The sequence below is a fragment of the Carettochelys insculpta genome, chromosome 1 (assembly GCF_033958435.1).
Source record: "Carettochelys insculpta isolate YL-2023 chromosome 1, ASM3395843v1, whole genome shotgun sequence".
Taxonomy (NCBI): domain Eukaryota; kingdom Metazoa; phylum Chordata; order Testudines; family Carettochelyidae; genus Carettochelys; species Carettochelys insculpta.
The window spans coordinates 232,601,750-232,616,211 of NC_134137.1; the positions used below are offsets into that span (position 1 = coordinate 232,601,750).

Below are 14,462 nucleotides of genomic sequence, written 5' to 3' on the forward strand. Positions count from 1 at the left end.
AGGTAGGCTCTGAGCTGAAACCTTCCAGAGATGAGAGAACGGATCTGGACGTGTTTTCAGAAGAACCCTGCTGAGCGTCAGAAGCCACCCACCAAGTTATCACCAACCCTGGAGACAATGAGGTGCTACTGGGTCCCAGTAGCTAAAAGGGAGGAGCTCAGGGCAGAGGTGCACAAGATGCTGAAGATGGACATGACTGAAGAATCCCACTGCCACTAGTCCAGCCCAATAGTACTGGTGCCGAAACCTGATGGCACCACTGCTTTTCGTAATGACTTTCAGGGGGCTGCACGAGATCTCCCAGTTTGATGCATACCCCATTCCATGCATCAGCGAGTTGGTGGACCACCTGGGCAGCACTCAATACCTGACCAAAGGCTATTGGCAAATCCTGCTGGCCAAAGAAGCCAAGGGGAAAACAGCGTTCTGTACTCTGGAAGGGCTGTTCCAATACATTCTTCTCCCAGTTGGCCTCCAAGAACCTTTCAGTGCCTCTTGGAGATGCTGCCGCAGGCCCACAGCAAGTATACTGCAGTGTGCCTGGATGATACAGTTACCCACACCCCAGACTGGGACACCCATCTGGAGAGGACAGAGGCTGTGCTGGATAGCTTGAGGCAGGTGGGCCTCGCAGAAAATCCAGCCAAATGTGCTGTGGGGTTCACAGAGGCCAAGTACCTCGGGTGCGTGGTGGCAAAGGGGTAGTGAAGCCCCACTGAAATAAATTAGAGGCCATTCAACAATCTCCTCAGCTGAGTTGGAAGAAGCAAGTTCGAGGCTTCCTGGGAGTTGTGGAGAAGTATGGAAGGTTCATCCCCCACCTTGCAACACACCCCAGCCCCCGAACAGACTTGGTGAAAGCTCAGGGGCCCAACCCAGTGAAATGATGCACGGCAGCAGAGAGAGCATTTGAGGACTTACGGACTGATCTCTGCAGCAACCCAGCATTAGCAGCCCTGGATTTCACTCGAGAGTTTATCTTGCAAATCGACACTTTGGACGTAGGGCAAGGTGCAATTCTGTCACAAATGGCTGGGGAAGACGAGCACCCAGTGCTATACCTTAGCAGGACACTGCTCTCCAGCGAGTGTAAATATGCACTAGTAGAGAGGGAGGGCCTTGCCGTAACGTGAGCCATGGTAACACCACGCTGTTACCTGCTCAGGTGCGGGTTCATCTTGGTGACAGCTCATGCTCTGCTTCAGTGGCTGCAGTGGAATAAGGAGAAGAACGCCAGGGTAACCTCATGGTTCATATCCCTGTAACTGTTTCAGTTCAGTGTCCAGCACTGGGCTGGAAGCTGACACGGGAATGCGGATGGGTTATCCCACATGCATTGCTGAGCATCACGGGTTCCCCAGCCCCCTGGTGTTGAGCAGGGTTGTGGGGAGGATGTGTGGCAGACCACAGCCTGCAGGCTGCAAGAACCTAATAGAAGGCAGGCACACGGGGGAAATGGGTCAATGCCTTCCTAGTCCCTAACTCGGCTCGCAGCTGGGGCTCGTTAAGGATCATCCTGCAGTATTAGGCTAATCAGGCAGCTGCTGCTGGGGTGAGCCTCTGGACTCTCTATAAAAGGCTTCCCCCCCGCAGGCAGTAGGGGTGAGGAGTTGGGAGGGGCATTAGGAAGAGCAGAACAGAGCAGAGCAGAGCAGAGCAGAAGGAAGTGGCCCAGGGAGAGGCTGCTATGTTAGGGCAGGAGTAAGAACCCCACTAACCACCTCTCTCGCAGGGACCCTGGGCCAGAGTCCAGGGTAGCGGGTGAGACTGCACTTCCCCCCACCCTTCCCCTGCAGGGTTGACCCGCTGGGTAAACAGGGGCAGCTGCAACCCTGTAATGGGGCTCTGCTCCACCTTCACTGAGGACTTGCCTGTGATGAGAAGGGCTTGGTAATCAGAGACCCTTGCCTTTAGAAGGATTCAGGAAGCTAAGGGGCCACCATGAGCCTCTGAGGTATCCACGAAACCGCCGAGAAGTGCAGAAACACCTAGGGGCCTGATAGAGACCCCGTCACATGGCTTCACTCCCCTTCCGACTGAGTACTTATCCTGCAGATGACTCCCCACTAGGCACTTTGGGTAAACTGCACGTGGGTCACCCTTGGGCATAGACTTCCCACACCACTCACATTGTTTGAAGTCCAAGAGACCTGCATGCCCTGGGAGCAGACCAACTGAGGGGAAAACTCCCTCAGACAGCAATAATGAAGGAGCAGGGCTTGTTCTCTGTGTTTCTGATCGTATTGGTAACGTTCCTGGTCTGTGGCATTAGTGGAATGACTGAAATGGGACCTGCACATCTCTTTGGGGTTTATAATTTCAGAGGGCTTTTCCCTGTCAAAGTTTCTAAACTAGTTTATAAAATGAGCAGCATCTGAGGCTCTGCATTTATTCTCCTAATATGGCAAAATCATTTTTCATACGTTTCTGTTCTATGGCAAGGAGGTTGGTTACATGATGATCTGAGACTGAAGCGAACGTGACATCAGATGCGGACTCGTCACTCATATATGGTCACAACTGGAGTTTTAGAATTGTATTGGATGTTTTAGCCGCCTAAAGTTTGAGATAAACTCTCTGATAATGGCTAAAAAGGTGCGTGTTGTTTCTATTGGGTCTTTCTGGCAGCTGATGCCAGCGTCTGAATCTATATATTTTCCTGCCACTGCTTTGTTGTCACTTGTCAGATGCAGAGAAGCCCAGGCAGCGTGTTCAGGTGCAGTCAGTGCTGTGTCAGGGGAAGTCGTGTGGGGATGGCCATGAAGGATCAACTCTCCACTCAGCTGTTTTGGCTGCTTCTGTTCTCTCTTCAAGTCCCTATGGGTAAGTGCCTGCGTTATTTTTATTTCCCTCACTTAGCTGGGCAGATTAGAACTAGGAAATCAGTTTCAGTTCCACTAGAAGTTCAATTTACTCTGGGCGTCCATGATACAAAGAGCAAGAGTTAAAGTAAATTTGTATCTTCAATGATTTCCTGTACATGACCCTGAGAGAGAGAGAAGTTATGTATGGGCAATAATCAAAGATCTGACTTAGTCATAGACTCTGACTAGTTTACAAAGTTATCCCGTTCTTGTAGCACTGTGAGCCCAGAGTTGATTTTAGTAACACAAATAGCTTCAGTGCTTAAAAATTCACAATAAGCAAAGCAAAGCAAACCAATCAATCAAAGCCAGAGACATTTTAAGAGGGGGAGGTTATTCTGTTCTGTGCACTCGAGCTTTATTCCCCAGTCCAGCTCTGTGCCTACTCATGGAACTTGTAAATAATTCCATGAGCACAGTCCATACAATATAAAATAGTGTTACTGTGCTGTGTGTGTCAAATGTGTTGGGCCAAGTTCAGTGTCATTTGTATGACCCGTGTGTTAGGATATTGAACAGTCTAGTAGCAATATACGTCTGTAAATTCCTGCAGCCTCAGAGGCTGCAGTTTGGGAGCTGAGGTTTAAACCAGTGAAGCTGAAGATGTGAATCAATTTTTAGAAACCTCAAACATTTTGCTAGAGACAAACCGTGGTGTCACACCTGGTATGTACAGATCGTAGATAGCTCTGCAACCTCTCTGTGCCTGGGGGACTAGAAGGTAGGGACTCTGTAGCAAGGAATTTTCTAGCGCAGCTAATGTGAAATTTAACTGCCAGAGAAATTCAAACAAAATTAGCTGAAGCTGCAGTCCACACAGGTCCCTGCTATTCCTGTTGGCCACAAACGGTGATCCGCTGCCAACGAGAGCTGAGATCACCCATCTTCTGTGGAGGCACAGGTAAATAAAGCAGTGGAGGCCGACCAGGCACTAACCCTGGCAGGCCACCACTTTTTTAATGTCCACTGCTGGTCTAGTTAAAAATCTAACAAACCATGAGCATGTTTAAAAGTTTGAAAAAACCACCAGCCATTAGGATGGCTGAGAAAACTGAAAACAGAAAAATGGAAAGTGGTAATTTTGTGTTGCTGAAGCAATAGGCTTAAATTTTCATCCACAAAAACTTCAAAAGTTATGAAAATAATTTTATGAAAATAAAAACAACTTCTAAAAATCCGGACAGGATTTCAGAGCCATTTTCGTTAGGACTTGTCATGAATAAATGCCTGTAGAGGGTTAAACCCAGAGAGAGTGGGTTCTCATTGGCAAGCAGCCTGGTGAGCCAATGGGAGATCTTTTGAATTGAAGCAGTTGCCTGCTGATGAGATTTCTCTTTGTGCGGCCGGAGGAGAGAGACCAAGTTTAACCCTGAGCAGGCTAAATTGCTCCAGTAAATATTCAGGCCACAACACAACCTGGGCGTGCAGATATGTAAGTAAAAGGGAAATGTGTAGTTAGACTCAATCAGGTTTTCTTTTTTTTTTTTTTTTTACTTTAGGTTTTTTATGGGACCCTGCTGCCATGGGTCTTGCAGTGGGGTCTGTGCCCCAGGCACTCCGCACTGCAGGCTCCTGGCAGGGCACCCTGACCTGGTCTGGGCTCCCGAACCTGCGTCCCTGCCCGGGACTGCCCCCAGGGCTCCCCAGAACAGGCTGCAAGCAGAGCTCCATGCCACTGGCAGGGGTCTTCTGCAGCCAAGCAGCTGGAGCTCTCTTGTCCAGGCACTCGCTGGTTCAGCAACATCTGTGGTCCTGCTGGACGAGGGCTGTTGCTGGATAAGATTGTGCCACACGACAGCGTTTCAGTCTATAGTTACCTTTCTTTCTTTTCATTCTTTCTTTATTGACTACCACGTTTGCTTTTCAATTAACTTACACTGGGGGAGGGGGGGATGCCAGCTAACTATCCTATTGTAATCAGGTCATCCCCAGTACCCTAACTGAATATTAGGACAATGTTAGCAGTCTTCCAGCCTCCTGGAATTTCCCAGTATCCCAAATTTTATTAAAATTGAACATCAACTGTTGCAGGCAAGAGTAATTCAGGTTTGACACTGGGTTCTCTGAGCACAAAACATGCTGCATAGATGTCTGTCAAACACAAGCAGTTTATTCCCTGACACGTTTTAACAAAACCTGTTAACTAAAAAGCAAAACATGACAGGAAAAGGGCTCTTCCATCCCTTCAGCAGCTGGGGAGCCTGGTCAACGGTGGCCAGGTGGGAGTTCTCTAGTCTTCTGGGGCACTGGCACTGTGGCCCATTGGTGAAGTCCAAACTGCTGTACTTTCTGTCCTGCCTTTTATACAGTTTTTTTCCTGCCTTGCTATGCAGTTCTGTCAGGTCACTCATTACCATTTAAGGTATTTCCTTATTTGTTAGTTACTGAGCTATCAGTACTTGTTGTGTTGCTTATTTTCCTTAGGTGTGTTTGTTATGTCTGGGTGCACTGAATCACTACATGTTTGTTCCCTTCCCTTTATCCTTATCTCTGTATGTTGTGCTACAGTAGCATCACCAGTTACCTGGAGTGCTGGTTTTTCCTAAGGCATGTCCTTCGCTCATCAGATATGGAGGAATGTGTTGCCCTAAGACCCCTAAACTCTCAAGTACAAAGTTCTTCCACAAGTAACCCCTACTTCAACAGATGAGCAATCTTCACAGCCAGCTCTTTAAGGAGACTTGGCAAGTTATCTGGCCCTGCTGATTTCATGTTTGTCATCAGGAGATAGTTTAACATCTTTTTAGTTATTAATGGATTGGAAGGTGTTTCATGAGCAAGGATCTCACTATGTGCCATGACTAGGACATCTCTTCTTTCCCATATTAAACAAACCTATGTATTGAATATTTCTGCCTTTTGTGCATCATTAACAATTTGACCACCTCCATCTTGTGTAACTGAAATCTTCTGAGGTCTTCAGAGACACAAGTAGGTGAGGTCACATCTGTTATTAGAGGACCTTTAGAATAACAAACATAGAATATATTAGAAAACTAATGGGAATTGCTAAAAAAGATTCACAAATCAATAAGCCCCTGATATATGTCTAATATTCATTAAATACTATTTGACCAAGTTCATTCATAATAATGTTGGAGATGTCACTCTGTGTTCTTGATGGTAACTGTATCCTGCTTCTATCTGAAGGTGGAGCATCGACTCTGAGGCTGTTTGGTGGTAACAACCCATGTATCGGGAGAGTGGAGTCTGAACATAATGGGCAGTGGATGAAGCTATGTTTTAGTGCCTCTTGTGCTACAGAAATTTGCCAACATTTGAGATGTGGATTTGCAATTGATATGCATAGTGGCACTTATTTTGGAGATGATGCCAGACCATACTTGATGGTAGGAGATGAATGTCAGGGCAAGAAATTGGCGATCTCGGATTGCAGATTTGAAAGCATGAAGACAGAGTCAACATGCTCTCATCCTTTCTATGGTGGAGTGACCTGCACAGGTAAGTGACCAGACATCCTGCTCCTTGGATAGAGCCAGCCCAGTATAATTTCTTTCTTGAAGAGACAGGTTTATTTGGCTTCTGGAAAGGGTGACCATAGGCCCATCCATAACTAAATGTTGGACCCCTTACTTGAGGGAGGTACCACGGAGCCCATAAAACAACTGAGTACATGGGACAGACAACAAATGCAAAAACAAGAAGGGAGCACAAATGCTGCAACTTACAAGACTGACTGAGGCAGTAAGAGATTAAACCACAGGATCATGGGGCAAGGTTAGGAGTGGAGTATGTGACCAGAAGGAGGTTATTCATTATTAGGTAAGGGTTAGATTTGTGACTTTTCTCCCCTGCCTAATTCTACCTGTCCCTTCTCGCCCAGCATGGGCTTTTCTGTAGCACTTATAATTGCAGCAGCTATATATTACCTTTCCTACTCCTACACTGCAAGGTCACCAATGGCCAGGATAGATAGTCTGGAGACCAGAGCTTTGCGTAGGTTAGTTCATACAAATGAATTCAACCCTGAACACACATATTTGAACAAATCTTCTGATGTCTTTCTGAGACACAAGTAGGTGAGGTAACATCTGTTATTGGAGGAACTTCTGTTCATGGAAGGTACAAATTTGTCACCAGCTCTGGGGAAGATAATAATGGTATAGATGTTTCCTACAGTGATGGAAGGGGGTTTTCCATCAATTTAGGCAATCTGATTTCCCAAGCAGTGGTACTTCTGCTCATAGAAGCATTCTTTTGTCAACCTAGCTGCATCTACAGGTCAGCAAAGCTGTGGTGAATGGGAGTGTGAATTTTTCATAGCCCTGAGAGATGTATCTGCACTGATCTAATTTTAGAAGTGTAGACTAAGCCTCAATAGTCCTATCCTGGTAAGACTTCCTTCCTTGAGGTGATGCCGTCAGTTCCAGTAATCATATACATTTGATTCCATCACCTTACCTAATTCTTGTAACAAGTCAAAAAGAGAGTGGGGGGTGAGGTACAGGCCCTTCTCCTTTTCCCCACTTCCCTCCTCTCTGCTACCCTTTGCAAATCTGATTGGTTAGTTGGGAAGAATACCATTTTAAAACAAGAACGCTGAATGAACGAGGGATCCCCTTAGATTGTTTGCCACTTGGAGGACAGGGAAAAAGCCCAGGAGGATTTGGAGAGTGAACAAATGAGGAGCTGGACAGAAACAGTGCTGAGCTGGGCAGAGAGACATCAGGGTGCAAAGTCTGAGCAAGGAGCTGATTGGAAGAGAGCCAGTTGCTGAACTGTTTCTTGATAAAGCAGATTCTTACAGACAGAGTCTGGAGTTGACAGGAAAGCCCACATCACACAGCAAGACCTACCATTTGGAGTTCACCACGCATGGCAGCACCAGAGTACATGGACAGGCCGGACAGTCGCAATTGGTGGTATTTGGGGAGTGGAGGGAGATTATTACATTGGTGTGGGGCAAAGCATCTATGCGTCTAGCCAGGGACTATCTGGAGGGAGAGAGTCAAAAGTGTGCCCTTGTAGCCAAGAAGGCTAATGGCATATTGGGGTGTATTAGGAGAAGCATTTCCAGCAGATCTAGAGAAGCTATTGTTCTCCTCTATTTGGCACTGGCCACATCTGGAGTATTGCATCCAGTTCTGGGGTACAGAAAGGATGTGGATGCATTGGAGTGGGTCCTGTGGAGGGAAATGAAAATGATGAGGGGACTGGAGCACATGACCTATGAGGAGAGGCGGAGGGCTCTGATCTTATTTAGTTTGCAGAAGACAAGAGTGAGGGGGCAATTTGATAGCAGCCTTCCCCTTCCTGAAGGGGACTTTAAAGAGGATGGAGAGAAGCTGTTTTCACTAGTGACAGATGACAGAACAAGGAGTAATGGTCTGAAGTTGCAGAGGGAGAGGTGTTGGTTGGATGTTGGGAAAAACTATTTCACCAGGAGGGTGGTGAAGCACTGGAATGCGTTGCCCAGAGAGGTGGTGGAATCTCCACCCCTCGAGTTTTTTAAGTCCCAGCTTGACAAGGTCCTGGCTGGGAAGATTTAGATGGGGTTGATCCTGCTGGAAGAAGGGGGCTGCACTAGATGACCTCCTGAGGTACCTTCCAGCCCTGTGATTCTATGATTCTAGGATTGTTTTCATAAGTCGTCAGAGGCAAGAGAATCTGGGTTGCTCCTGGCCTGGGTCTACTCTTGGCTTTTCCTCTGTAAATAAAAGACTTGTTCTGTTGCTCGGTATGGTGCTAGTTTCTGGTGCTAAGTCTGACCCCTGCCCCAGCTCCTGCCAGAAGGGAGGGCTGCTCTTTGTGCAGAGGTGCATGGCTGGGATGTGGGAACCCTCCCATAAAGACTCTGGGAGTTCCCCACCTGACACACACTTGCCATATCCTTCAAATGCAGTAAAATCATCCCAACGTCTGACTTTGGATATGTCTACACTACACGACAAAGTCAAATTCAAGGCAGTTATCTCAATTTTACAACGTTACTATAAATACCATTAGCTCGATTTTATTTCTTTTAAGGTCGAACTAAGATTGGTATCTTAACATCATTGAAAGTAGCTGGGTGTAGCATCAGGTTTGAATTTAGAAGTCTTTCCTGCATCTAACCACATCATGTGGGTATCCCCCAATCCAATAAAAGGATGTGCCTGCTGTTCAGTGTGGGCCATGCTGCCAGGCAGCACCATGTCCTGGCTTGTGTGTGGTAAGGGCTCCAAGGGTGGGAAAGAGTTTTAGAGGCTTGCTGCCGTTGGGGGGACTATCTCAACTGGTCTTCAAGCCATGGACCAACCCCCCTGCCACCCTCTGCCCCAAAATAATTTTGGGGGCTTGCTACTGTGGGGGGACCAAGCCAACTGCCTTTGCAGCCATGGACCCCACAGCCCTCAATGGTGATGAGGGGGCTGGCCCCCGAACAGTCAGTGGGGGTTGTCCCCCCTGCCTGAGCACCACTGAAGGGACCTTGTCAACTGGCCCTTCATCCTCTGATTCAATAGGATGATGGGGTCAGGCCCCTTAACAGTCAATCAGGGCTGCCCCCCCCCAACCAGAGCACCACCGCTTGTTGAAATTTGGCTAGCCCCATCCTCTGCATTGGGCAACTCGGTGTAGTGAAGTGGGAAGCCCAAAATCTTTTCCCCTAACCTTTTCTGTCTTTCTCTTTCTTCAAATTTTGGCCCCCTTAACGCAGGGAAAAGTGGCTGGAGGGCCAGTTGAGAAGACACAGACACAGACACCTTGATGCAGTTTAAGCCCATTGCAGACACCTGCTGCTTTTTGTAAAATCTTTGATATTTCAGTTCTTTCTTATCCTGAACTTCTCATTCCTCAAACTTTGGCCTCCTGAAGACAGGCAAAAGTGGTTGGAGGGCAGTTGAAATGACACAGACTCCTGGGTGACCCCAGGACACAGACGCATTCATGTGTGTGTACATTTGGCAAGCCCCAGCCCCCATGCTGGGCATCTCTGTGTAACTCTGTGAGCTGGGAAGCCAAAAACCCTGCCTCACAAAATCTTTTCTCCAATCTTTCTTCAAGCTTTGCATTGTTCCTTTATTATTTTCGGGGATCAAGGGAAGGGGGACAGTGGCTGGAGGGACAATCGAGAGGATTCAAACACCTGCAGGTTTTCGTAAAACCTTTGATCATTCAGTTATAAAAAGCCATTCATTTATAGAAGCAAGAGATTTCAGTTAATTTGGTGATCTGTGCTTATGCCCAACTTTTCTTTCTGGAACAATGGTTGTTTGCTTTCCAGGGGAGGTGAAGGAGGGCAATGCAATATGGGAAGATGACCTCACACGCCCACAACCACTTGTGGGGCAGTTTTTTCCATACTCCACCAGCAAAAATACCCAGAATGCTATGGGGCTGAGGGAACTGTGGCATAGGTTCCCACAATGCACTACTGCAATAGTCAATGTTTGGTGATTGACTCTGGCAGCAATCAGTTGACTTTGTGGGGAATCTGTGGGAAGGTGAGGATACTCAAATTCAAATTTATTAAACCCAGAATTATATTAATATATTCAAATTTGTCTTGTAGTGTAGACATAGCCTTCATTGTTCTGCCTGTTTCTGAAAATAAACTGGCTCTTTAAGGCAAGTGCTTACAGATGAGTCTAGGTGGTGGGGGGATGGCAGAGCGGGAGGGGAGAACAGTATGACTCTGCTGGGGATGCCCATGTTAAGAGTGTCCCTGAATAGGACCAAATTGGGTCTTTTTGGCAGCAGACCCCTTCCACCCTCCCCTTCTGGAAATCTGGTTCCCTTTCTTTGTATCAGCTAAATTGTGCTACTCAGGCAGTTATCTGCATTGGTGAACACAGACAACCTCACTGGGGATGTGAGCGAGCTGCCTTCTCCGATATGGTGGTGGGGTCTCCCACCCCTGGTGAGAATGGCTTGTTCTTTGGGCCAGTGCGGAACACGGACCGGGTCTCCCCTTTGCCCAACCTTTGTTGGTCTATGTTTGTCCCTGGAAGAACATAAAGGAAGTCCAGGGTTTGCAGCTAGCAAATCCCAATAACGTTGTTGAGTTTCTATATGGCTCCTAGTCAGTCTTTTTTACCCGTTTTTGTCAGGTACTGGTTTAAAGCAGGGGCCAGCAACCTTTCCGAAGGAGAGTGCTGAAATTTGACCTTTAGACCTCTAGGTACAGTCCGAGTGCTGGTGATACGTTTTAAGGTCACGAGGGCTACGTCTACACGTGCACCCAACTTCGAAATAGTTTATTTCGATGTTGCGACATCGAAATAGGCTATTTCGATGAATAACGTCTACACGTCCTCCAGGGCTGGCAACGTCGATGTTCAACTTCAACGTTGCTCAGCCCAACATCGAAATAGGCACAGCGAGGGAACGTCTACACGCCAAAGTAGCACACATCGAAATAAGGGAGCCAGGCACAGCTGCAGACAGGGTCACGGGGCGGACTCAACAGCAAGTCGCTCCCTTAAAGGGCCCCTCCCAGACACACTTTCATTAAACAGTGCAAGATACACAGAGCCAACAACTAGTTGCAGACCCTGTATATGCAGCACGGACCCCCAGCTGCAGCAGCAGCAGCCAGAAGCCCTGGGCTAAGGGCTGCTGCCCACGGTGACCACAGAGCCCCGCAAGGGCTGGAGAGAGAGTATCTCTCAACCCCCCAGCTGATGGCCGCCATGGAGGACCCCGCTATTTCGATGTTGCGGGACGCGGATGGTCTACACGTCCCTACTTCGATGTTGAACGTCGAAGTAGGGCGCTATTCCCATCCCCTCATGGGGTTAGCGACTTCGACGTCTCGCCGCCTAACGTCGATTTCAACTTCGAAATAGCGCCCGACGCGTGTAGACGTGACGGGCGCTATTTCGAAGTTACTGCCGCTACTTCGAAGTAGCGTGCACGTGTAGACGCAGCTTAACAGTCCTACTAACAACAGCTTCATTAATACTTATATAAAGCCCATCAGTGACACACCTGTCAGTTTGCTCTACAATTCTTATGAATACTGCTGTAAAAATACACAAGTATAATTAGGGTTTCAGAACAAAGAAGTTAACTTAATTCAGTTTTGTTAGTGGAAATGTAAATCTATTCTTGGGGGAAAGGGCGGAGAATGGAGTATTTTAATGTACTCTTTAGGGCGTCTTTGACCATGAACGCCTGTATACAAAACCTCAAATGTTTCATTTCTTTGTAAATAACCTATATCAAAATATCAACAACAAAAAACCATTAATTTTCCTTTGAACACAAACCTCCCAGTGCCCATGCTCTGGTGGGGGACTGGCCCCAACCCTATGCTGTGGAGGGAGCTCCGGTGGGGTCTCTGGCCACAGCACTGCACAGAAGAGAGGTCTCGGAAGCAGGGGGTGTCCAGACCCTACCCTGTGGAGGTGTCTCCTGGGAGGGGGGCTCTGACCCCAGATTCATGCTGCAGCAGGGTCTCCAGCATCAGCCCTATAGTGGGGAACTCCATGGCAGGGGTGGCCACAGCAGGCCTCCAGCTCCAGCCCCACAGCTTCTGTCCTGGCCCTGGCCCCAGCCCCCAGTCCCAGCCCCAGCCCCATGGAGGGGGCTTGGGAGGGGGAAAGGGATTCTCTAGCTCAATGCTGCAGCAGGGGTCCCTGGCTCTAGCCCTGTGCTCTTTCAAGGGCCCTGCTCTCTGTCAGGGGTGCCATGCTCTGGCCCTGCACCATAGTGGGGGACTCTGTGGCAGAGCTCCAGCTCCACACCATGGCCTCAGCCCTGCACCACAGCAAGGCTCCAGCTCTGGTCCTGTGCTCCCGCCCCCTCCCATGCTGCATGGCAGAGCAGGGGTGGGACCAAATTCCCTGCCACATGCCACTCTACATCTGCTAACCTGCTGAGAGCAGAATGTGTGCCAGGGTTTGACAACCCCAGTTTTAGACCATTGAATGCGGTCAAGATTCACAGAACAGATTTGCAAACGATCCCAAAGCTATAACCTAATGACATTTGCTTAAAACATTTGTCAAATGCTATTTCATCAGCTCCATTAATAGCAATAATGGGGATGTGGCTCATTTGCTCTTTCTGGTAACTCTGTCCTGATTCTATTTGAAGGTTTCACTTCTGAGCTGAAGCTGGTCAATGGAAGCAATCCCTGTGCCGGGAGAGTGATGGTGAACTTGGGTGAACACAGCTTCACAGTGTGTTCTACTATCTTACCTATGAAACACGCTGCAGTAGCTTGCAAACAGGTGGGATGTGGTACCGCAGTTAGTGTCCATAGTGCTGCCCATTTTGGAGAACATTCCACGCTGTACATGGTTATAGAAGATATTTGTCGTGGTGATGAGCGGACAGTCTGGGAATGTAAACTTGACATCCGGGATCTGAATGTAAATCCAACGTGCTCTCATCCTTCTGCAGTGACTTGCTCAGGTAAGAAACAGCCATCTTCCTACTTTCCCTGACAGAAAAAGATTGAATCCAGAGATGTTCCCTTCCTGCAAACGAACGTAGAAATAGATAAATTTGACCAAAGCCTGAAATTATTACTCTCATGCTGTAGTGAGCAACCCCCTGTCATTCCAAGCCTGATATCTTTAGAGTCCCCTTTATCAACTTCCCTGCAGTTGTCTCAACACCACATTTTATAATTTCCTTTCATAGGTTTTGAATTAATTTTGAAGTCTGTGCTCGGGAAATAATTGGTATTTCATAAGCTATTTTATCTTGACAGAGTCACTTGTATTTGTAATAGGACAGGGTTTCAGGACACAGCTAGGGAAGTCATTCCAGGCTACCTTTGCTCAAAATCCGGGCCACTTGCAGCCCGAGGCTGGGAGTTCCTTCACGCTAAGGCAAATCCAACCAGCCTCAACAGCACCTCTGCCAGCCCCACTGAACAGCCAGAAACCACACAAGCAAACCCATAGACTTCTCAGCTGGGATACCAGCCCAGACCAATGACTCCCAAATTCAGGTGAGAGGCTCTTAAGCCTATTTCACCAAACACCGCACAGATTCTTCCAGACCCCAAAGGACCCAGCCCCAGACCCCGGTCAATATACACTTGCATCTTACTCAAATCACCCTGCAAAAGCCAGCTCCTTAGATCTTCTATCTAAGGGTTTATTAATAAAAAAGAAAGAACAGGGTTAGAGAGAAGAATTATTAAAGCAATACTTCACATACATCAGTCGTAATTATGGATGTTGGCCAGCGATTTTATTTGCTGATTCTTGAAAGCGTCTGAAAGTTCATTTCAGGTTATACAGATTCAGTCATTGGAGTATTGTAGATCTGTCCCACTGGGATCCACATGCTGGGACATAGATCCTAGGAGACCATAAGACAAAAGATCCAAGCGGGACACTGCTAAATCCACATCATCCCTCTGAGGGATGGGCCCCCAGTCCACACAGGCTTAACTCATGAGCACTGAAGAACAAAGAAAGTACCGGCCAGGGCCCATTTTACAGGTTTCACATGCAGAGGAAAAATTCCATTCTTCTCCTTAGGCCTTGACTTATCACCTGACCGGGTGCGTCACTGTGCTTAGTTTGCATTCACTGAAGTCCCAGTAGGAAAACCCCACCATGACAAAATGAGTGTTGGCTGTCTGGGCCTTTGCTCAGTCTATTGTCCTGGCTGGGGTGGAGCCCCACCTCCCAT

At 47.7% G+C, this 14,462-nt stretch overlaps 1 protein-coding gene across 1 annotated transcript in view; it reads left to right on the plus strand.

Moving 5' to 3' along the window:
* The first annotated feature begins 271 nt into the window (after positions 1-271).
* Positions 272-14,462, plus strand: part of LOC142012573 (scavenger receptor cysteine-rich type 1 protein M130-like) — a 54,513-nt gene continuing 40,322 nt past the window's right edge. Inside the window, exons 1-3 of the mRNA XM_074993093.1 lie at positions 272-384; positions 468-683; positions 1,166-1,238. Of these exons, the coding sequence (XP_074849194.1) occupies positions 272-384; positions 468-683; positions 1,166-1,238 (402 nt within the window). The remainder of the gene's footprint in view (positions 385-467; positions 684-1,165; positions 1,239-14,462) is intronic.